This window comes from Enoplosus armatus, chromosome 15 (genome assembly GCF_043641665.1).
Source record: "Enoplosus armatus isolate fEnoArm2 chromosome 15, fEnoArm2.hap1, whole genome shotgun sequence".
NCBI classification, from domain to species: Eukaryota; Metazoa; Chordata; class Actinopteri; order Centrarchiformes; family Enoplosidae; genus Enoplosus; species Enoplosus armatus.
In genome coordinates, this window is record NC_092194.1 from 7,152,643 (window position 1) to 7,175,056 (window position 22,414).

General features: G+C 45.2%; 1 protein-coding gene across 1 annotated transcript in view; it reads left to right on the forward strand.

The window, feature by feature from the left end:
• The window catches only part of LOC139297255 (rho guanine nucleotide exchange factor TIAM2-like), a 45,953-nt gene that overhangs the window by 16,310 nt on the left and 7,229 nt on the right, over positions 1 to 22,414 (forward strand). The window contains exons 10-18 of the mRNA XM_070919843.1: positions 4,291 to 4,467; positions 4,973 to 5,077; positions 5,171 to 5,249; positions 5,388 to 5,477; positions 5,592 to 5,810; positions 8,160 to 8,254; positions 19,821 to 20,042; positions 20,831 to 20,899; positions 21,835 to 21,960. Coding sequence (XP_070775944.1) covers positions 4,291 to 4,467; positions 4,973 to 5,077; positions 5,171 to 5,249; positions 5,388 to 5,477; positions 5,592 to 5,810; positions 8,160 to 8,254; positions 19,821 to 20,042; positions 20,831 to 20,899; positions 21,835 to 21,960 — 1,182 coding nt within the window. The remainder of the gene's footprint in view (positions 1 to 4,290; positions 4,468 to 4,972; positions 5,078 to 5,170; positions 5,250 to 5,387; positions 5,478 to 5,591; positions 5,811 to 8,159; positions 8,255 to 19,820; positions 20,043 to 20,830; positions 20,900 to 21,834; positions 21,961 to 22,414) is intronic.

The window sequence follows — 22,414 nt, forward strand, 5'->3', positions numbered from 1 at the left end:
AGGCTCTTTCATTTCCTACCTCAGCAGTTGGACGGTAGGGAGTGCTTGTGGTTAATGAGACTGCCCCTTAAAGCATAATTCTGCTTTATTACAAACTGAGTCTTCTTCTTGTAGTTTCAGCCATCATTTCTGTTGGTTATGATAATGTTATACTCACTAAAGTAATTTCTGAGATTTCTGGAGAGGTCGTAAACAAGCCAATGGTTTAGTTTTCTTATTAGCAATTTTGCTGCGTTCCCAGATCTCAGCAGTTAACTTGCTAAAGACAATGTTATTACTGGTAAGAATGATGGATTTTGAAAAAAAATAAAATAAAATTATATTCTTATCCGCTGAGGAGATTGCTACCACTCCGTCTTTTAAATATGAAGCTACAGCCAGCAGCTTAGCATAAGACTGTAATCAGGGGAAACAGTTAGCCTGGTTCCGTCTAAAGGTAACAAAATCAGCCTACCAGCACCTCCAAGGCTCGCTAATTAACACACTACATCTTGTTTGTTTTAATCCGTAAAAAAACGGACGTGTAAAAACAACAATTTCCTTTTTACATGGGTTATATGTCAATTTCTTGGCTGGTCTCAGTGAGGGCAAGACTTTAAGGAAGTCACTACGCCCATAGGCCAATAGTCCAGCGCATAACCCCCCGCAGAACCACAAATTCTCGGGTTTAAACTAATTATTTTATGGATACCTTACCTTTGGACAGAGCCAGGCTAGCTGTTTCCCCCTGATTCCAGTCTTTATGCTAAGCTAAGCCAACCATCTGGTGGACGCAGCTTCATATGTAACCAACAGACAGTGGATTTCCATCTTCTTATCTAACTCCCTGCAAGAAAACGGATAAGAATATTTCCCAACATATCGAACTGTTCCTTTTAATGGAGAATGATTTTGGCTGAAGCCTGCCTGTTGAAAAGGCTCTGAAGTGTCTTTTGAGCAAGTAACTAAATACCTAATAGCTTCAAATGGAACTTTTCTGCTTCTAAGCCTTGTGTTCAATCCTCTATGACAAAAGGAAGTAAGAAAATATGAAATTCTTCAAGTATCCATTTATAAATATCTTTTGCTGGTATCTTATCAAAGTCTTCCTGGGTGAACAGATGCAGTTGGGCACCGACAGATAGCATAATGGACACTTTAAGACAGAGCAGGACGGGTGTTATGAAGATCACTTTTCCACAGGATGCAATGATTCACAGTATGTGAGGAGAGTGTGGTGAATGTGGCGAGTGTTAAAACTGCCCCCATTAAGGGTCTTGAAATGGACTGAGAACAGGAAGTGGTTTGGGGAAACAATAATGGCCTTCATTGGGTTGACGCTTTAATGTTTCTTAAAATTTGTTTCGGCCATGGATGTGGAAAACAGCTCGTCACTAGAATCCGTTTGATTGAGTGGGGATTAAGACTCTTCGGGGTGGGAAGTAGGGAAAGGGAGAAAGAGGATAGCACGTCTGTATTGATTTTTGTCGCCACATACAGTTCTCATACAGATCTCATACAGATCTCCGTCTTGATGACTTTGTGCCTGTTGTCCTACTTGGGTCTCAAATCCCTTGAATTACTCTAATAAGCAATCATTTTCCACTAATCCTTTGAAGTGAAGTCAAGTGAAGGGTATGTTTGTATGTGCTTGCCCAGAGCTTCGTTGTAGTGTAGCATGTGTGTTTGTGCATGTGGTTACTGTACTTTCTACATGATTTTAACCCATCAGCTTTTTCAACAGACTGAGGATGTGCTGACACTCTCTAGCTGCAGGTTGTGACTGTTACATAAAGCAGAGAGGGGTAAAACATCTATATGGAATGAACCTTGTCAGTAATACGGAGGGTGGCTTTGCCTCAATAGAGGTTAAAACAAAGTTCACAATGACTGCCGTGGCTTTGCCCCTCAAATGCTCCATCCACCCACGCCTTCTGTTAGCAGCAGAGTGAGTGAATGTGTGTTGACTGCTAGAAAAAGTACTCAAACAGTAACATATTTGAAATATATACAAATGTCTGCTTCTGTTGAGTACATTCCAGATCAGGGTTATAGAAGTTAAGGTTAAAGAATCAGGTTTAGCTCCCGTTCCTTTCATGTTCCTCTTCTCTGGAAATGAAATACCACCTGAGACAAGTGTTTTCTCTCTTTTTTTAAATCTTTCTGGCTGGTGACCACGATCCCATCACTCTTGTCCCTGATTTACTGATCCCTCTTTCTGTGTCACCACCTCTCACCACACTCCACCACCCACGGATACACACCTCCGCTTTAACTTTGAAGTCATTGCTGAGGAACAGGCACCAGTGCGAGCCAGTGTGTCTGGTCATTATTGTCACCTTGTGGGTGTGAGTGTGGGAAAAGCGTGTCACAGCGGTGAAAAGAGGAACCTTGGGTAGAGCTTTGAGGAAATGAAGAGTAATACCCTTTTTAATAGATGCAATAGGGGGAAACTGGCGGAAATTTTCTTCTGTTCTGTTCTTCACGGTCACCATATCTATTCGAGGCAGCACTGTAATATTTGTGTCGCCCAGTTGCTAAGTGGAACAGAAAGGGTGTATTTGTGCAGCGGCCACTAAACCATCCGTTATACATTCCATCTTTAGAAGCTCCTGGGCGGAGGACGGCTTGCTTGGACATAATTTCCACACATGAGGGGAAAGACTGAAGTATTGGTTTGAATTATGTGGCTGAATGTAAATAGAGTACACTCTCTCGCCACACAGAGCACTTGTTGAAGTCCAGCACGTGCCTGGACTAGACTCTTGGCAGTCCTTCATGGAACGTTGACCAGGCAACCGTCGGCCTGTTTCAACCCTCTCTGACCATGAATGAGTGTACAGTGTTAGTCAGCCGCTGGTCAGGTCAGCGGAGGCAACCAAATCTTAGTTTTCCGGTCACGCCATGTTGCTGGGACAGAAACGGGCCGGTTATGCAACCAGTTGCCATGACGGCTTGTTTTTCATCCTCTGTTAGTAAGCATGACCTCACATCCCTAAAGAGGTGGGCAGAGGTGGGTGTTGAAGTGGCACCTTGTATTCCTCCATCCCAACAGGTTACATTGGTGGTCTTTATATTGGCACTGATTCCTGAAGTAGACCAGTGATGGGGACGTTTAGATGGAAAATGAGGCAAATGTTTGTCTGTGTGCTTGTGTTTATCTGAGCTATACTGAGAACGCTACTTGTGTGCATTTGTGTGTGTTCGTGTGTGTGTGTGTGTGTGGAGCTAAGTGATGCTCTGAATCAGCCTTAGCGTGTCCCTTTTTTAGGCTTTTCGTCTGGCAGGGAAAAAGGTCTTTTTCCTCTTGAGGTGATGCATCAAAAACAAGCAGGCAGCTTCTGAAACAGAGAGAAAAGCTCATACACATGCACATCAGACAGAAAGCCTCAGAGACACACATACACACCACTCTCCATTTTTATGATCCCATAATGCATTTAAAACACCACTATATACTCAGACCTATTCACTTATGCAATTATCCCTCTTGGTCCCATGTCTCAGTTTAACCGAGAAAGTCATATCGTCTTTGTCAGAAGTGCTGAATCACTGGCTTCTTCAGCCCATGAGTTTCAGTATATTTGGTGTGATTGAGCCTTTCCTCGAGATGGTGGGCCTTGATAATTGCGGTCTAAGGCTGCACTGTGGCGTCTCCCACAGCCCCTCGACGCAGCAGTGGCGCTTTTCCCTCCAGAGACACACAGTCGCAACCAAAACCCCCAAATGGCAGCCTGTGAGGCCGAGCGGTGGGCTAACCCCCCCTGCCTTCATACCCAGCTCAAACCTCACTGTTATTGCCACCAACAAATAATTACCATCAAATGGCTGATCTGAAAGTTTGACTGGTTTGGAAATAAATTGTCCCAGTGTATCACTTGGGTCGAAATGAGTCTTGTGGCTTTTCAAACCAAATAAATGCTGCGCAGATATCATCTGGAACGTCTAGACCTGCCGGTCGACCCTTGCCAATCGTCTTGTGTACATGGTCATTACGATGACTATTATGTGGAGCAACTGCCGTCTATGTTGTCAAATGAATTTCTGAAAGGCTAATTGTATGACATCTTTGATCCGCCGCTTGATCCACAGCCAAGCATTTAAACTAATGGAACTGTATTGATTTGTGTGCTGTTACTCAAAGTCTACCGCTCTCTCTCTCACCCACTCCCTCCCACCCACCCTCCCTCCCTCCCTCCCTCCCTCCCTCTGTTCACCTCCTTCTTCCCCTTTTCTGTTCACTCTCTCCTCCATCTAATGCTGCTCGGCCCCTTCCTTTATCTTTCTTTACCCTCCCTTCCTCTCCCACAGAGGCTCGACGTGCTGACCAGTATCTACTCCATGTCGCCCCCTGAGGGCGGTGTGTGGGACGGCATCAGCGGTGCCACAGAGGCGCTGACGTGTGTCCACATGCCAGACGGCCTGACAGTCCAAGTTCCCGTCAGAAGAGACCAGACAGCCGCCGACCTTCTCTCAGCAGCCTGCAAGGTTGGCCAGTTGCAGAGAAATTATGACATGTCACCACAACAAAAAAACAAACAAAACAAAAGCAGTGATGTCTTTTTGCATTTAGTTGTCTTTTACATGATCCTAACACTCGTACTTAATGGTGACAATGTGTATTTTCCTGAAATGTTGGTTTTTCTGGTGTAGTCTTGTTAATGGTCACATCGTCTTTGTTGAAGCATCTGTGGTAGCAGAGCCTGTTGTCTTATGCTCCCTAGGGCTTGAAATAACACACCTATTCATCCAGTGTCTGAGTTCACACAGTTCTCTAAGAATGACTGCAGATAGATGGACACACACACACTGTAGTCCCTTGAGTGAAGCTTTTTCTGTTTACCGCAAATTTCTCATCACTAAGTGTAAAGTCGGTGAATAATTCACGCCTCCGCCGCGTTGCAGCTGTCGGACTAAGCGTTGGTGCATGAAATATGTCAAATGGTTTTGTGCATACAGGCCGCTGAACATTAAGGGACTCTTGTGTAAACAGGTGAAGCAGCTGGACCCGGGCTTGCACTGCCTCCGATTGCACAGGCGCGCGGGGCAGGACGTGGAGGTCCAATACATGGCTCCTGGGGAGGTCCTGTGCGACGTGGTGAGGAGTGCGAAATCACACATGGACACACTTGGCTCTTCATTATCTGCTCTTTATTTAATATGTATCGATTTGTTTGATGTCACCCTGTAGGTCAACGATCAGCTGGAGGTGGTCCCAGTTAATGTGTTTACACTGCACATGAGCAGGCCGAGCGGGAGTGGTGACTTTGGTGAGTCAGCCACATATTAAGGCCGATTTAGATTCAGTTGTGTCTGTAATTTTATCTACACCTCATGATCCTTTATGTAACCTTCTGTTGATCTAACTCTTTGTTTGTCTCCATCTTTGCTTCTCTTCCTCTTACCAGGTTTTGCAGTAACGGGACACATTGACAGCCAGAGAAACAGCAGGATATTTGTCAGTGAAGTGCTTCCTGATGGACTGGCATTCAATGAAGGTGCATACTCGCTTGATAAATAATCCTGAAACCACCAATAACAGTATCACATGTGTGATCTGTGTTACCTGTTCACCACCTCGTCTTCTGAAACATGCCCGTCTGTGTTCCCAGGTCTGCGTCCAGGCGATGAGATCCTGGTGCTGAACGGCCGGTGTGTGTCTGGCCTGGACCTGGCGCTGATCCAGACGCTGTTTGCTGAACAAACCCTGCACCTGAGCCTGAGGCGGGACGGGCCCCTGCCGCCGACCGTGGCCTCCAACCACCCGGCCCCTCCTCTCAAACACAACCAGGAGGTTCGCAGCAAGCACCACCGAGCCAAGTCCTCCTCAGGTGCTTAGATCCACATGACAACCACACACAAATCCCCAAACAAGCTATAAACGTTTAGATCGTACTAAGAGATATAGATATTTACTTAATGGGAAAACGTGAAAGTGAAGTTGATATTAATACCCTTTAGTTTCAGTTTGTTAGTGTCCCTTGTGTGTGACAGATGGTGAGAGAGAGAAAGAGACACACAAAGAGAGAGAGAAATTTTAGCTGCTGCGAAGCGCTTGGCACACCCATCAGGGTAGCGCTTTGTCAGTTCTGTGTACATATGAAGGCGCCAGTTTAACAGTTGTCTCTGTGAGCAAGCTGTGTCTTTCTACCTGTGAACAGCCTGGATCATTTTTCTAATGAGTTATATCGACATAGGTTTGTCTTTGTGATGTCCTTTTGATCTGTGTCAGTCTAAAAGTTACTCGTAGTTTTGTTGCCTAAACCACAAAACAGCCACTCACTTCCTTTCAAGTTATGATCTTGTTCAGATCTCTACTTCCTCAAAAGTCTTTACTGTCAAAAGAAGAAAAAGCTCCAGATGAAGTTTCACAGCTCTGTGCAACCTGAGGGAGAGGAAAGGCCACAAGGGGCTTTTGACCGCAGAGGGCTCATTATCGCTGTGAATGTATAGTATCCTGTCAGCTTGGTTTAATCTCACTGCAGACGCGAGGTGTCAGAACTGAACAGTAAGGTCACCCATGTCGTCGGACAAACACAGCTGATACCCGGCTGGTAGAGATACATTTGTCTGTTTGTTGAGGCCTCACGCTTAAGGTAAGGGCCATTCAACTCCACCAGAGGAAATGATATGTGGTATCAACATGTTTAAGATGTGTTTGTTTTGTTTGTAAGAAGTTGATATGGTCTCAGATTAGATCAGATTATAACCTAAATTTTAAACCACAGTTGTGGAAATTTGTGTTGGTGCTCTCAGGGAAGATCCAGTAGAGGACATCTATTACTAATAGATAACTAACCATCACAACTAATAAGCATTAATGAATTGGTCAGGAATGGTCAGCTAATGAAAGTGTACAAAAGAGCAGAGCGGGACAAGTTTCAACAATTCAGCTTTGTATAAGGTTTTATTTTTGGTGTTTACAGTGTAAATCGGGTAAAAGTGAAGATTATTTAAGACTTGCAGACTTAAACACAGGACGTGTTCATAATATGCACCGGATGATCTCTTAACAGCTCGGTTTTTTAATGAAATATATGAGCATTTACCAAAACTTAACTACGGACATTCTCCTTCAACATGTACAGAACATTTGATGCCATTTTATTGACTTTCCTCAGTGTTTGATATTTAAAAAAAACGGTCCAAACAAATATTGAGTTTCAGAGAAAATGTTGAGTATCATTTTAATGATAGTCATTCATTAGTGTTTCCTCCACTACAGCCATAATTGAACACAAAGGGATTAATGACTTGAAGGCCTCATTACAGTAAGTGGTGTGATCAAAGTGCCTGCAGTTTTCTTCTCTGTCTCAAGAGGGCGTGTGATCCCAGGCAGGCTGATAAGGAGGCAGGGAGGTAAATGCCGACAGGAATTAACACTTGTCTGGCTTTCATGATGGCGTTCCTGGAGGCAAGCTGTCTGTCATCTCGATTCATTCAGCTTGATGCAAACGTATAAGACAAGAGATGATGATTCAGATGACTAGATATCTGTTGTAACTCCGCTTTAGCAGTCTGACATTTGGTCGACGATGATTGTCAGCTTAGAAAGGAGAAGTTGAGCTCCACAGGAGGTCCGGAAGTTTTCTTTCTTTCTTTTGTTTCCTGCTGTCACATTGGCCTGCCTCCCAGGCTACAATCGGCGATAAAGTCTTTTCATGTGCCAGCTGCTCGAGAGTTTGTCCTCGGGACCTTGAATTTAAGGAGAAGTAGCCAAAATCCGGAAAATGTTTTCAAAAGACTCAGTTAATCTGATAATATCATCCTGCCAGGACGGTTCATATGAGAATATACATTTTATTAGGTGGGATTTTCAGGAAAACCAGCAGTGAACTTTATCTTCAAGGAGCTTTTTTCGTCAAAACAAGGAAAGAGATAATAGAGTCTTTCATTGGGATTGCGATGTGGGTTTTTCTTTTTTGGGATGACTGATTGCCATTGCCATTTTTAGACTGGAGACATATTTAAGTTCTGTGCGACTGGCAGGCACCCGTGATGGTTTTAGACTGTAACTAGCCAGCATTGTTTTGTGTTTTGTGGTTGTGCTTCAGCTAAAACCACTATAGTGCAGATGCAGTGATGGGTGGTATGAGTGTAAAACACTATCTCACACACACACACACACACACACATTAAATCTCATGCTAAAACTGTCTCCCCCCCTCTCCTCTCTCCAGATGTATGCAGTGCAGCTGATGGTGATGAGTCCCCGTGTGTAGGACTGAAGAACGGTCACTCCCACTGCGCACACAGGCCTGTTCAGCACAGCAAGGTAGGAGGGGCTAGAGTGTGTGTGCGTCTGTGTGCTAAAAAGGTATTTCTATTGTCTCGTAGACATCCACGTAGGGTACCTTTCACACATTGTCGAGTGTGTGTGTGTTTGTGCCCACTCACAGTGGCAGCTGTGGGGCTGTCAGAAACCAGACTGGCACCAATCCGTAGCATTACCATAATTAGGATACTCCATCATAGCCACTGGTATAAACACAGCTTATTACTGTCATGCAGACTGAGAGAAGAGGCTGTGTCACACTCCCACTGCCTCCTACACACACACACACACACAGACAGACAGTTATACATGCACATTAAGACATGTATGGCCGACAGTTGTCTAATATGCTCACCTTTGCTCAAACATATGTATCTATCATTATATTAAGAGCTGCAGTTGTTTATTTAGTGAATATATTGGACAGGCAGACATCTGCTTGTCTCTGGCTTTGGTCTTAAACACAATATAGATACCCTGCAATTAATACATAAATTCCCTGTCAAATCAGTTTAGAGAAATATCTCCACTATAAATATGCCAAATGGTTGTCCCTCGTGATTTATGGCAGATTGCATGCCTATTTCTGTCCTGTCTGTTGTTGAATATCCGCTCAGGTTTTTGATATGTAAACCAACTTTATTGAAGTCATTAAACTGAGCATGAGCCTGTCCCGTTGGGAATTACGCCTCAGCGCCGTGGTAATGTAATACGGGAGAGAGAGTGTGTGTGTGTGTGTGTGCTTGTGTTTATTGAGTGCATTAATGAGTTTGTGTGGTCATCACGAAAAAGCCATGTGTTAATGATGTAGACATGGCTGGAAGCCTGAGAGCGGATGTGTGTGCCTTCATGCATATTCACCGTCTCTTGCATCATTCAGCTAATATTTTGTGTTCTTTTCAAGCCGCGTAGTTGTTGTCAACAGTGTGAGTGCGTGTTTGGCACACTTTTACTAACCTGCTCATTATGTAATGTGGGCTAAATGAGAAAGGGAAAAGGCAGTTATGTGCTCATTTCATCAATGATTCATTGATACTAAGTCCAGGCCAAATATACAGAAAGCATCACTAATTGCCATGGCTGCCGTAGCTTTATTGTAATTGCCTGTGTCAGAAGATGCCGTGCAGTATTTGACCCCAGGTCAGCCAGGAGGTGGATTAGAGAGGACAACTTGCCCTCATCTCCTCTCTCCGTTCTGGCTCTGTTCGTCTTCTCTTTTTGGCGACGTGAGTCAGTCCCACTGCACTGGGATCTGCACTGCACCACTGCTGCTGATGCTCAGCTCCCTGCCGCTTGTCTTTTACTGAGGAGTGAATGGAAGAAAGGTGTGTGTGTATGAGGGAGGGAGGTTTATGAATGTGTGTGTGTGTGTGTGTGTGTGTGTGTGTGTGTGTGTGTGTGTGTGTGTGTGTGTGCGCGTGTGTGTGTGCGTGTGTGTGTGTGTGCGTGCTTATGTCACTGCATACGTGCACATTTGAGGCACAAAAGGGGGGGAAAAGCTCTCAGAGTCAGCCACTGTGAAGGCGACAAAAAAGAAAAAAAAAAACAGGATGAGATATTGGTGCTGGTAAATCAGATTTTTGCTGTCACGAAAAGCGGAATTTAATCACCGCACGGCCATCAGTTTGTTCTCTGGGGCGGGGAGAAAGAAATCGAGTCACCGGGTAGAAAATCAGCTGTGTATCAGCATATAGGCGCACACATGCGTGCCTGCGGTGTTCTGAAAGTCAATAGAGATGGATGGAAAGGAAGGACTAATTCCAAGACTCTTGTCACACCTTGTAATCGGCCGCCTCACTAGACTGAATACTTTTGATTAATTGGTCCGTTGCATTCCAATTTACACTTATTACACAACAGAGAAATGTGTGTGTGTGTGTGTTTCTGTGTGTTTCTGTGGAGAAGTGCTTACTATGCACAGTTAAAAATGTTGTTTACCATTGGGATGCTGATTGTGAGTTACTTAATGATACATTTGGCTGTAGAGCGCCGCACCAATTGGTTTAACACAGGGTTGTGGTACCATTATGAGCTCAACCAATCGATTGCAGAAGACAACTGAATTGGTCCGGGATAACTCCCGCGGGGCATCTCAGATTGAATTGATTTGACATGCATTGCAGTGTTGTAGTGAAGTAATGCGGTTGTGAGGATGCGTGTAGGCAAAATCAGAATAGCTGCATCCATTTTGTTCACGTCTCCCCTAATCTCTGTAGCAAGTGGAAGGCTCGAGTTAAAGGCTTGATGGGGATTTGTTGGCGGGTAGGTCATCAACACGTTCTCACGCACACGTGAACACACACACAGATCTATAGCATACCAGGAGATCCCAATAGACAGATGGAAGGATGTGGGAAGTAATCTGGCATGGTCTGGCTTCACCACATGGTACCAGGCCTTTGTAGATGAACATACCAGGATGTATTAAAAGCCCATATCACTACTATCAGTACTAAATCTTTTCATCCACTGTTTTAATGTGGAACTGAAACGATTATTCATAGTCATTAGTTAAGTCATATTTTTAAAGCAAAGTTTCACTGGTTCCAGCTTCCCAGAGGGAATATTTACTGGTTTTCGTAAGACTGCTATGATAGTAAACTATACTATAACTCGATGAATAGCAGTCATATATTTTGCACATTGTAAAGTAGCAGTAGTAGTAGTCATTTCTTGTATTAAACCAAAAGTTAAACAGCAGACAGACATAATAAGCCTCTTTGCTGTTGTCCAGACGAGACGTTTGAGTAAGAGCATTTAGATGGACTTATGATGAGAGCTATGATGTCAGTGCAGAGAGATTTGGCTTGATTCACCTGATTCACATAGTGATGTTATTAAGATTCTCCTCTGAATTACAAGAAGGCATTAACATTAGTAGCAACATTTGTGTTGTTTCTCTTACCTCTTCCTCTTTTATTCTGGTCTCAAGCTCCCTTTTTTTTTTTTACTAGTCTCCGTGGACGAGAGGAGTCTGAGAGGTGTTTTTTAAAAATGTGTGACTAACAGAAAGTTGAATAATTCAGTTTCGATTCTCCTCTCTTTTAATGGGCCTTAGACTTCAAAAAGATACGGTAGATGCCTGTGGATATTAGGTTGAATCATCTTCTTCAAACAAGATCCTGTCTTCCTTGGAGCTACAGCCATCCCCTTCCCAAACTTTAGAGAATCTACTTTACCCGACTAGTGTGCGTGTCTGTCTTTGGGATGGGAGATGGGTGGGTGGGTGGGGTGGGGGGGTAATTTAGGGAGGTGTGTGCGTTATGACTAAGCCCATCAGCCGCCATCTGGCCATGAGCAGGCTAATAATCTGGGCTTACTGCTGTCAGCGCAGTTAACGCTAGCCTGCTCTTGTCAGTCCACTCTACTGTAAACAAGCTGGAAAAGCTGGAGATAAAAACTTAAAAGGAAGGAGCAACGGAGGGACCAACAGGGACCCGGATCCAACATGACCCAGATCTGGCTGGAATGACCACACCAGGGGTGCCTGGCACAGCCATGGCAGTAACCATACCAATTGCAGCCCCAACGGTGAACGATGAAGATCCTCAGCCGTGCCTCTACCTCACCACCTTAATCGAGCTCTTCATGCCAGACCAGTCGCCTGCCCAGGCCCTGTGCTCCCTCCTGGCCATGTGCTGGTTCTGGCCGTCCGGCTGTGAGGCCGATCAGAAGGACCTGTTCCTGGGCTCTGTGCTGCTCAGTTTGGGACGGTTCCTCAAAGACAAACTGGCCTGCCTGGCTCAGGACATGGCTGCCTGCCTGTCCTGCCAGAGAGATAAAGGGGACAAACTAACGGTAACTATGGGCTGATATGCTCCTTGCCTTGCTTGTGGGAGGTTTTAACTGAGGTAGCTGATACTATGAATCTTCACACTTAAGCTGCAAACTTTCACACAACTCCCACAACCTTCTGTGTGTATTTGCTAAAAATATCTGTGTGAATGCAAGTCTGGACTAGTTTTACAGTCAGAGAATTCATAAGTCTGTGCATTAGCATTTTATTAGCATTTTAATTTTTAAGGTCTCATGAATTACAATGCATGTACACTATCATGTGCTGTGTATATTAATTACATTAACCACATTTTTAGTCATGTGGCATGGCTCTAAGGATGGAAAAGATGTTCGGTTGGTCCACTACTTTGGTCCAGACTGAAATATCTCAAAAACTATGGGATGAATTGCTATGGAATTTGTTACAGATACCAATGGTGCCCAGGGGATGAACCCTAATCACTCTGATGATCCCCTGAATTTTTCTGGTGCCATCATCAGGTCTTGATTGTAATTTGTCCAATACTTTGGTTTTTGACCAAATACCTGCAAAGCTAATGACATCCCCATCAGCTGTACTTTGTGTTTAGTGCTAATTAGCAAATGTTAGCATGCAAACACGCTAAATCAAGATTGTGAACATGGTAAACTTCATCATCAGCATGTTAGCATTGTCATTGTGAGCATGCTGACTTAAGCATTTAGAGAGAGTGTCATTTAGAGAGCTGCTAAAGCGGCTCTTCGACTGTTTGCTACCAGTTTGTCCCAGCAAGCCCTCTCTACTCAGCCCTGTCCTGGTGATCTTTAATTGAACTGTTCACTTGTAAGATTTATAGTGCAGGTGGATGGGAGCAGGTCAAAAGGTGACAGTGTTACTTTTTGCTTCGACTCTCCTGCCTTTATTGTTATCCATGATGTTATCTCAGCAGTACGGGCTCTATTAGAATTAATTGTATTGGTTTGACTTACAGTTAGAGTCTTTATGGCTGTGTATTCACTCTCAAACGGTCACCTTGTGTGCCTGCTGGGTCTATTATCTGTTAGTAACATGTCATGTTTGGCAGGTGTATGGTGTGGGTGGTTCAGAGTGCTGTGGTTGTTCCTGAATCACCCAGATTGAGCATTTTCCAGGTCAGGAAGGGGAATGGGGGCAGCATAGGGATTGCCATTAGTTATTACACAGACTTGTTTGTCATCACCGTTGGCAACAAGCATTTCCACTTAACCTTTAATTTAGTTTTAGGCTTCTTGGTAGAGTAAGAATAACGTATAGTGCTGGCATTACTTTGCCTTTGTACTGGCAGTCATGCAGTGGAGTGGATCTGAATAGCCTAGGGGACTCAGTAGAATGGGTGCTTAAATCTGAAGCTGGCTTCATTATTAAAACACACTCCTCTCCCAAAGTCCTCCGAGACTTGGTGGAATAATATTTGTTTAGGATGAATAATAAAAGGCGTAAATGGGCTTGAGTGGAGCGCGACGGGACCAGCCCTCCCTCTCGTCTTCCTCTCTCCTCCCCTCTACTCTGTTTGATTTATGAGCATGCGTCTTCTTTTATTGAGCTTTGAAAAGAAGATGGCATCGTGGCACTATAGCCCACTAACATGGCAAATGAATCATTGGCCTGCCTACCGGCCACCAGGCCTCCTCTCTCTCTCTCTCTCTCTGTCTCTGTCTCTCTCTCTCTCACTCTCAGTGTCATGGCAAGGCTGTTTCCTGTGAGGGATGGGTAAAGCCAGCCCCACGGACACGCCTGTATTTCATCCCCTCTTCTTTATCCTCTCCCTCCCAACTTTTGTTTGCTTATTTCTGCTAAGATGTGGCCGCTCCGCTGGTAAAGCACAAGGCTTCTCCTTTGATTTGAGCAGTGTTTCATCTGCAAAGCACACTCAGCTCTGTACATAATGACTCCATTGGAGCGTTAAAGGGAGATGGAGACAGTGTTTATCTCTGCAACCTCCCAGTCTGACAGAGCGGAGCTGTGTTTTTATGTTTATGAGTTTATGAGTGTTTACACCCAAGAAAAAAACAAGTATTGGAATATGACACAAATGAGATTGAATAATAGTTAGTGTTTTCATGTGCCATAAAGAAGAGCCAATATCTAGCACGATAAGTGCATGTGATTACAGCCAACAGCTTCCACTAAAGTGCTTGTTGGGTTGTCTAACAGCATCTGGAACTTTGATCATACCCACTTTACACAGCGATTGGCCTGTTGTGTGAACATGTGAAAGTAGACGGGATTGGAACTTCTCCTTTGTTGGTTCTTCACACACTTTCATCACTTTTTTAGGTCTACAATCAAATGTAACACCACAAATGCCCTTGAGAAAAGACTGTCTAAAAGTGTGCTCCGTTGCCCATTTGTACGATTCATCGTGTTGCGACAACAAAGATTTTGAAGGCGCAGAATTCTCTGAGAGAGGTCGGAGAGGTACTGTAGTGGGATGCAGCTCGGAGGAGGAAGTGACAACAGGCTTTTCGTTGCGCCTTCAAGTGTGGCTTTTTTTAAAAACAGGTATAAACACAATTGCCTTTAGATGTACGACCTGTTTTGTTTGTTTGAACTCAAAGAAGGTGCCGACCATGAATCGCAATGGCCCTGGTTCATGTCCAGCTGGGGACCGTTGTTACATATCACTCCCATTCTCTCTCTCTCCCTTGTTTCCTGTCTGTACTGTTTGTCTCTAATACAGGCATAAAATCCCCCCAAAATACAAAAAAGTCCTGACTGTCATCTTGATGAAATTAGGAGGGGAAGTAGGAGCAGTACAAGAAACCTTGACACACACCTTGACCACTACATTGTCTTCTTATAGGATACCAGACAATTAAATAGCCAAACTCTCGCCTGCTGAATTTTTCAATTAATTGGCACCCCTCACAAGAAAAGAGCTCTTAAAATTTGGTTATAATAAAGACAGTTTGGAAAACATGTTTTCATGGGCAGAGCATTCATCTGTTTATTTATTCCACATGAAAGTACCCTGTGCAATGAGCGATGCATGTAACGCTTTATTCTTGTGCGAGGCCATAGTTAACATTCCTGCCCTGTTACCCCCACCAGCTCAGAGCCTCCTATTTTTGAGTCAGCCATTCCTCTGTGTGTGGAGGTAACAAGCCAGAACAGTCTGCATTGTACTGCTGCTATTGAGAGACTGGACACTGATACAGCCCCCGGCCTCTCCATTCAGCTCTCTGGAAATTACACCGAGGTCACATGGACCCGAAAAGGAGGGGGAAGAACCAGAGGAAGGGGAAGGAGGAATGGGGATGTCTGGAGGCAAATGGACAGAGGGAAGTAGGATTGATGGCAGGATGTGGAAGTAGAGATGCAGGAAGACCAGCGCTGATGGAAAGAGACAGACTGTGAAAGAGGAGATAGTTTCCAGGGGAAGAACTCCCCTCTCTTTGCACAAGCCAAGTGGCCAGACCGTCCACTACTGATTGATATGCAAAACAAGCCGGCAGCAAGCACTTTTTCTCTGCCTACGCTCACAGAACGGCAGGACGCAGGATCAATGACTCGATCCCCATCAAAGCCTCCGCCTCAGAGGCATAGGTGTACTCGAGAGTGAGGCTTCTGACCCGGGCCTAGCAGAGAGACGGGCTGCAGTGGACACTAATGAGAGAGCAGGGAAGGAGGAGGAGGGTGAGAAAAGTTGAAGAAGGGGTTGACCGACCATCAGATGAAAACCAGAAGAGGACAGAGCAAGAAGATAGAGATCTCAAAGGCGGTCAAGCCAACTTTTCAGTTCTGTCACAAATATTTCCTCCATTTTGTAACCACACACCATTTCTGGAGCCGTCATGCCAGCATCCAGGGGAGGACGGCTGCGTAGGAAGGGCTGCTCGCTGGCCCGAAGGACCCAGCGGCAGGCCACAGCAGCATGGAGGCTGCTCTACAGACTGCTCTTCATGGTGAGCAGAGGATTGGGAGAGCAAGTGAATACTTAGAGATTAAGTGTTTATGTTGTAATATTTGATGCACGTTTTTGAAGGGGCCTCATTAAAAGAGACGATAGAAAGTCATCAGGACTCTACTGTGTTTTTAAGTATCACAGTGAATGGGTAGAATAGGCTTTTTTGGATTAATACTGATATAGATATGGTTTAATTTCATGATGAGGAGAAGGCTGCCATACTTACAACTTGTGGTATCATGGTAGTTTCTTTGGCCAGTTTGGATTGAAAATGTGAGCAGATTCATAAAAATGATTTCTACTTGACATGAAGGGTGCAGCTTTTTTGAATGAAACCCGTTTCTTTGACATCTAGGGGATCCAGCTAATGGACATCATGTACACGTGTGTATGACAGTTGACTGAAAATGAAAAGAAATGCTGCTGGACGCCTTCAGAAGGAAGTTGAGTAGACAGACACAAAATGACTCAACAGCCTCTCACTTCCTTAATTCTTTTTTGTACCTGCAGGTCGACAAAGGCCTCCTTTTCTAAATTAACTGAAGGGCACACACAGCGAGAAGAGGTAGAACCATGATCCAAAGCTGTCAGCTGTCACCAAGAAAACCTGAATAGAAATTCACAGCAGCGCTGTCGGATCCACTCGTCTTTCCTGGCGCTCCCGGGCTTTTCTCCCGCCTCTGCTGGCTCCCGTCCTCGGCTCTTAATTGGTTATTTGGGCTAGCTGTCAGGCTGTGTTGGAGGGATTGTTGTGAGGCAATCGCAATTCCTGAGTCATGACAGTGTGTAGCCCCCCCCCCTTCTCTTCTCTTCTCTCCTTCTTTCAGCCCACCTCCTCTTGTCATGCTCCAATGCAGGTGTCTGCCATTTAGTGTTGATAAAAATCTTACTTCGTTAGGAAGCTGTGTGATAGGTAAAAGTGTGTTTCCATGTGCACACGCTCCCGAGCCTCCAATCAAGCACATATGCTCTTTTTCCCCCAGCTCTGTGGCTCCTCAGTCTCATTCATGTGTGTGAGTGTGTGCGAGACGAACATGAGCCCATATCCTTCCAGTGTGTGGGTGTGATGAGAATTAACTCAGCACTTGAGTGGCGGTGTGTGTGCTACGGGCCGCGCACACACGTGTTTCTAGAGACCCGGGCAGGCCCTCTCTTTCCTCTGGAGTGCCTGTAGCTGAAATAAACGGCAGATATGAGTGTTATCTGTCTCCACAAGGCTGCTCTCCCCTGTCTGGAGATACCAGTGGGCTATTTGATGAATATGTCGCTCTGATATCCTTCAACCTCTTGTGTTTCCTTCAGGCAATCTCCCCCCTGTCTGCGCAATATGGAGTTTTCCCAGAGTGTGTATCAGTGAATGAAGGCTGACTGGCGCTGTGTGTGGCATCATCATCAGTGTCTAACATGTATTTTGTGATCTTCAATGGGATAGTGTGTGTCCGCAGCTGTGGTTACGTGGGCGATATTGTACGGTTCCTATGAATTCTTTCCGATTGAGGAGGAGTGTTTGCTTGCCACATGAGTGGTGATATGAACATATTCAGAATGCAAAAATATAGTTTCCCATCAGCTCAGACGTATAAGTAGATGATTGTAGCCTAAAATATGTTCTCCAACCAGAGAAAGACTGACTTTTATACTAAATAAACCTTCAACTCAATCATAAGCAAAATAAGGCCCTTTTAGCCATTCTAGCAACATGGCTAAAATATTGGTCGTTCCGCAACCTGAGCTATATCATATATTGCATTCATTCCCCCCTCAGGATGCATTTTCATCATCAGGTCAACATACAATGTGCCAAATACTTTGGTTTATGACCAAATACCTGCAAAACTAATGACATTAGTGCTAATTGGCAAACTAAAATAAAACATCAGCATGCTAGCATGGTTATTGTGAGCTTGTTAGCATGCTGACGTTAGCATTTAGCTCAGCCTCACCGAGCTGCTAGCGTGGCTGTAGACTTGTTTTGACCATTACTTGGGCGTCACGTTTATTGTCAACGCAGTTAGTGTGTGTGTACATGCACAGGTATGTCCATTTGCAGTAGCTGTGTGTGTGTCTTGCGCAATCCAATCAAAACATTGGTCCCTCCACCAGCGCAGAGGGATACATTAAGTCCCCTCATAATTACCATCCCACATTCAAAGCTCCAGAGTGGAGCGGCGGGGGATCACTTGAAAGAAGCTTAGTCCAGACATAGAGGACACGGAGAGGCGTTTTCCCCTTATGTCTCTCTCTCTTTCAGTCTGTCACTCTCACACAGTCTATATTGTAGCATTGGAGGGCCGCCTCTGGAGTGACCATGCTATAATGAGCTAGCTGATGAGTCGCAGGCTTATTAATGGAAGCCTTGATTGTCTGTGTGCTCCCTGGGAGTGGATGGGGCGGTGGTGGGGTGGTGGGGGGGGGTTATTGGTGGTAGCTCACACCAGTTTCAGAGCTGGATGACTCAGACAAGCTTTCACACACTGCTTGGGAAGTGTGTACGCGTGCATATTTATGCCTGCAGCGTCAGAATGAAGGGTTCATCGATCCATGTGTGTTTCTGCACAATCTTTCGTAGTGAGCTGCATTTGAATGCTTGCTCATGCGATATCTTAAATACCAACACACACACACACACACACACACACACACACACACACACACAGGAAGGCGGAGAGTGCTGAGCAGCTGTTTTGCCTGGCATTGTGGCCGTCCCACTGTGTGGTGTGCAGCGGATTGGAACCTGCTATTACTGGCACTTACCATCCTCTGCTGATTCTAGTGATTGACCACAGATTATTATGCTACATCATGTCATTCACGTGGAATAAGGAGGGCTGGTCATCATGAGGCTATTTTTAGCCTAAAAACATGATCATAATTGATGACTGGCGCAGTCTAGCAAAGCTTGGTGCAGTTGATGAAGTCTTGAGTAGCTTGTTAGGTAAGAAATTAGGATGAATTCAGGTTAAGTGTACATACATTTACTGTAGTGCTTGCATAGACCATTCAGTGTAATACAGAGAGAAGGGAAAGGGTTTTCCCTCCCTGCTTCTGTTTTATGTCCCAGGGAATAGAACAGAGAGGCTGGTAATGGTTCATTTTCTGCCACAGTTGCTAACAGACTACAAAAACGTACCCGCCACAGGCAAGACTTCGCAGCATGGCACCTACGGCTGATGTTAATTTCCCAACCTGAGGCAAACACAGTACAATATAAAGTAATGCGGATTATCTGTTTCCGTGGAACTCCTGTAAATGGTATGACGCCAAGTTCTTCACGGGGTTCCACCTATCAAAGAAGTATAAAGCAGGCAGGGGGAAATTATACTTTTTGTGAATGAGCAGGGGTATTATCAGCTAGATCCACTCCCTCTAATGCATACTAATACGTGACCACTTGGGATCTCCTGGCATGTCACATTTTCTGGAACTGATGCGACACAAAGCTGCATGACTGTCCATTATGGATTTGGAGGAATAATGTAATGTGATATAATGCTATCTGCTGGGATATCCAGTTAGTCTTTCAGATGCACTGTAAAGTCTTTGATGCAAAGCCAATTAGCATAGAGTGCATAACTAAATCTCCATAACACTCTTAGTACACCCAGGGGAATCGCTGGGCATGTACAGTGTAGAATTATATACATTTTTTTATGCAGCTATGGAGCTGAAATCATTAGTGGTGAATAGTTAAATGAGGGAGGTAAAAGTCTTGAATATGTTTTTGTGCAGATACATGTGCATGTGTGCGTGCATGCTGTGTTGTTTATTATAACAAGTGTGATCCTCATTCTATCCTGCTGGCTGTTATAATCCCTGAGCTGCCTAACCTAAATACAACCCCCTCTCTCTGTCGCCCCCTACAGAGCGTGGACACAGTGTGCACTCTCTACCAGTCCTTCCAGGAGGGGACGGGCTCAGGCCCTGGGGGTTTGATGGATGACACCAAGGAACCTCCAGTGAGACAGGGAGGGTGTCCCACCGAAGAGGCCACCCTGCTCAGACCTTGCCCCAAGCATATGAGTGCCACTGAGAGGTTACGCAAGGTGATCCAGGAGCTGGTGGACACAGAGAAGTCCTATGTGAAGGTGAGGCCACAAAGCTTTGACTGTTGTCATATTAAAGATATTAAGATAGGATATTATGCTCAGGAGTGACGTGGGACATAAAGAAACAAGAGAAGAAGTGAAAGAGAAGCTTTTTTCCTGTGTCACAGTTAGAGCTACTCCTCCCCTCCTCCTCCTCCTGTCTAGGCTTATTAATCTTCCTCCCGCCCAATCATTTTGCTGCCCTCATGTTTTCCAATACGACCTTTTCCTCCCTGACGCACATTAAAGAGCCGCAATCATGATCTTCTCGACTCCACAACACTTGTCATGGCTGGCATTTTTTCCCTTTCTTCTTCATCTCCTCATTTTTCATGAAGTCCCTTTCCCTCGTGCACTCGGCTTCTTCAACCTGCCGTTAATTTGTAATTGAGGGAGGAGATAGTCTTCCCAGAGTGCCTTGATGCAGGCCTGCTCGCCCGTATCCATGTACCACTGGCAACTGAGGCAGCTTGGGGAGGGGACGAAGAGGAGGAGGAGGAGGAGGGGGAGGAAGCTCATAAATCAACCTAATGAGAATATCCCCACTGATACCAAGACAAGCTACAGCCAGATTAAAGTAGTGGGGGTGAAGAAGGGGAGATGGAGGGAGAAGATGGAGGAATGAGGAGAGGGACTGTGGGAGGGAGACAGTTGGAGGTTATAAAGGGAAAAATAAGGAGTGATCTAGATGATGAAAGGGATTTTAAAGGACAGTCGGGTTAAGGGATAATGTTTACTATTGCTGTTTGATTCCTTGTCACTGACCTTCTGGATTTTCTTGTGTGCAGGACTTGGCATGTTTGTTCGAGATCTACCTGAAACCCCTGCAGAATGAAACCTTCCTCACACTGGATGAGGTAGGTGGCGAGTGTGTGTGTGTGTGTGTGTGTGTACACATGATGAGAGGTATAGCGTTGAATTCATTGAGTGTTTATTATCCAGAGGTGACGCTGTTGAACTCTGCTAGGCCATATCTCCCTCATTACCACAGTGACTGGCTGGGGGACAAATTAGCATTCCCCTACACTGACCTTCAAGCGTCCCACAGGGACACACCAATAAAGGCTAGCTTAAGAGTAAACCCACCCTTTAAGCATTCACCTCAGATTCACACACCACAGCTGTTTTCATTAAGAAAGTGGGGTTTTTCTCTTCATTTAAAACCACCTTCAATTAAACTGTCATTGTGTGTTCCCGTGACAACATATAGTAGTAGCTGCAGCATGCTAATGACCTTAGCACTGTAGTTTCCAGCCCTGTGTGCAGCGCCGTGCCAGGCGTGACCTCAAACACAGGACGTCTCTCCCAAGACACACTAGTCGATAGGCCGCTGAGCACTGGGGCAAATTAAAAGGCCATTATGGGACAGTGGGACGTGTCCAGACACAAAATGGACAAGAGCGAGTTAGCCCCAGAACAGCTTTTAATGAAGGGATGTGTTGACTCTATGTGTGTCGGAGAGGGTGTGTTAGGCAGTCAGACGTTTGTATGTGTAGCAGGGCCATAGCTTGTCCCTAAGTGCCTTTGTCAGACATGGAGCCATCAGAGTGGAGGTTTTATAACACTCCAGGGTGCCTGTCTGACTGACTGTTATGAATTACAAGCTATCTTGGCTCTTTTATTTTCTTGCTGCCTCATATTCCTTCACTCTCTCTTTTCACCCCCTCCCACTCCTTTCTCTGCCATTTTCCTTCATTCATCACCTTCCCACAACTCCACACTACCTCTTCCTTTCTTCACCCCTTTCAATCCATTGTCCTACTACCCCTCTGCCCTCTGTTCTCCTCCTCAGATGGAGAGTCTGTTTGGCAGCCTGCCAGAGATGCTGGACTTCCAGAGGGTCTTCCTGCAGACCCTGGAGGAGAGGATCGCCTCCTCGCCTGACTTCAGCACCCTGGAGACGCCCTCACAGTTCAAGGTGAGATGCACACACAGCAACATATCACATTATTGATTAAATGTCCAAATATTCAGTGTAGATTCCATGAGTGAGAGTATATAGAACAACATTATTCTCAAACCAGGCGATGTTAGCAACTCTTCCAAAGAAAGGCACGATCTTTGAGATCTCGAGGTTTATAAATAATTGAGGTGGTGTGACAGGAGCATCGCCGGCTGATTTATAGGCTTGACATGACAAGGTGTGGGGGCTATCGATCGAGGCGGCGGTTCACTGGTTGGATTGTGAGCCGCTGAAAGCTAGTGTACTCAAGAGGTTAGGCGAGAGGGAGAGGACGGGGGGGGGGGGGGGGGGGGGGGTAGAGTGGTCCGGTCACGACTTCACATGTTCGCGCTCTTTCATCCTCTCTCTGAACTCATTTGGCTTTGTGTAGCATCACTCTCTCCCATCTGTGTGTGACACTCCTGCCCCT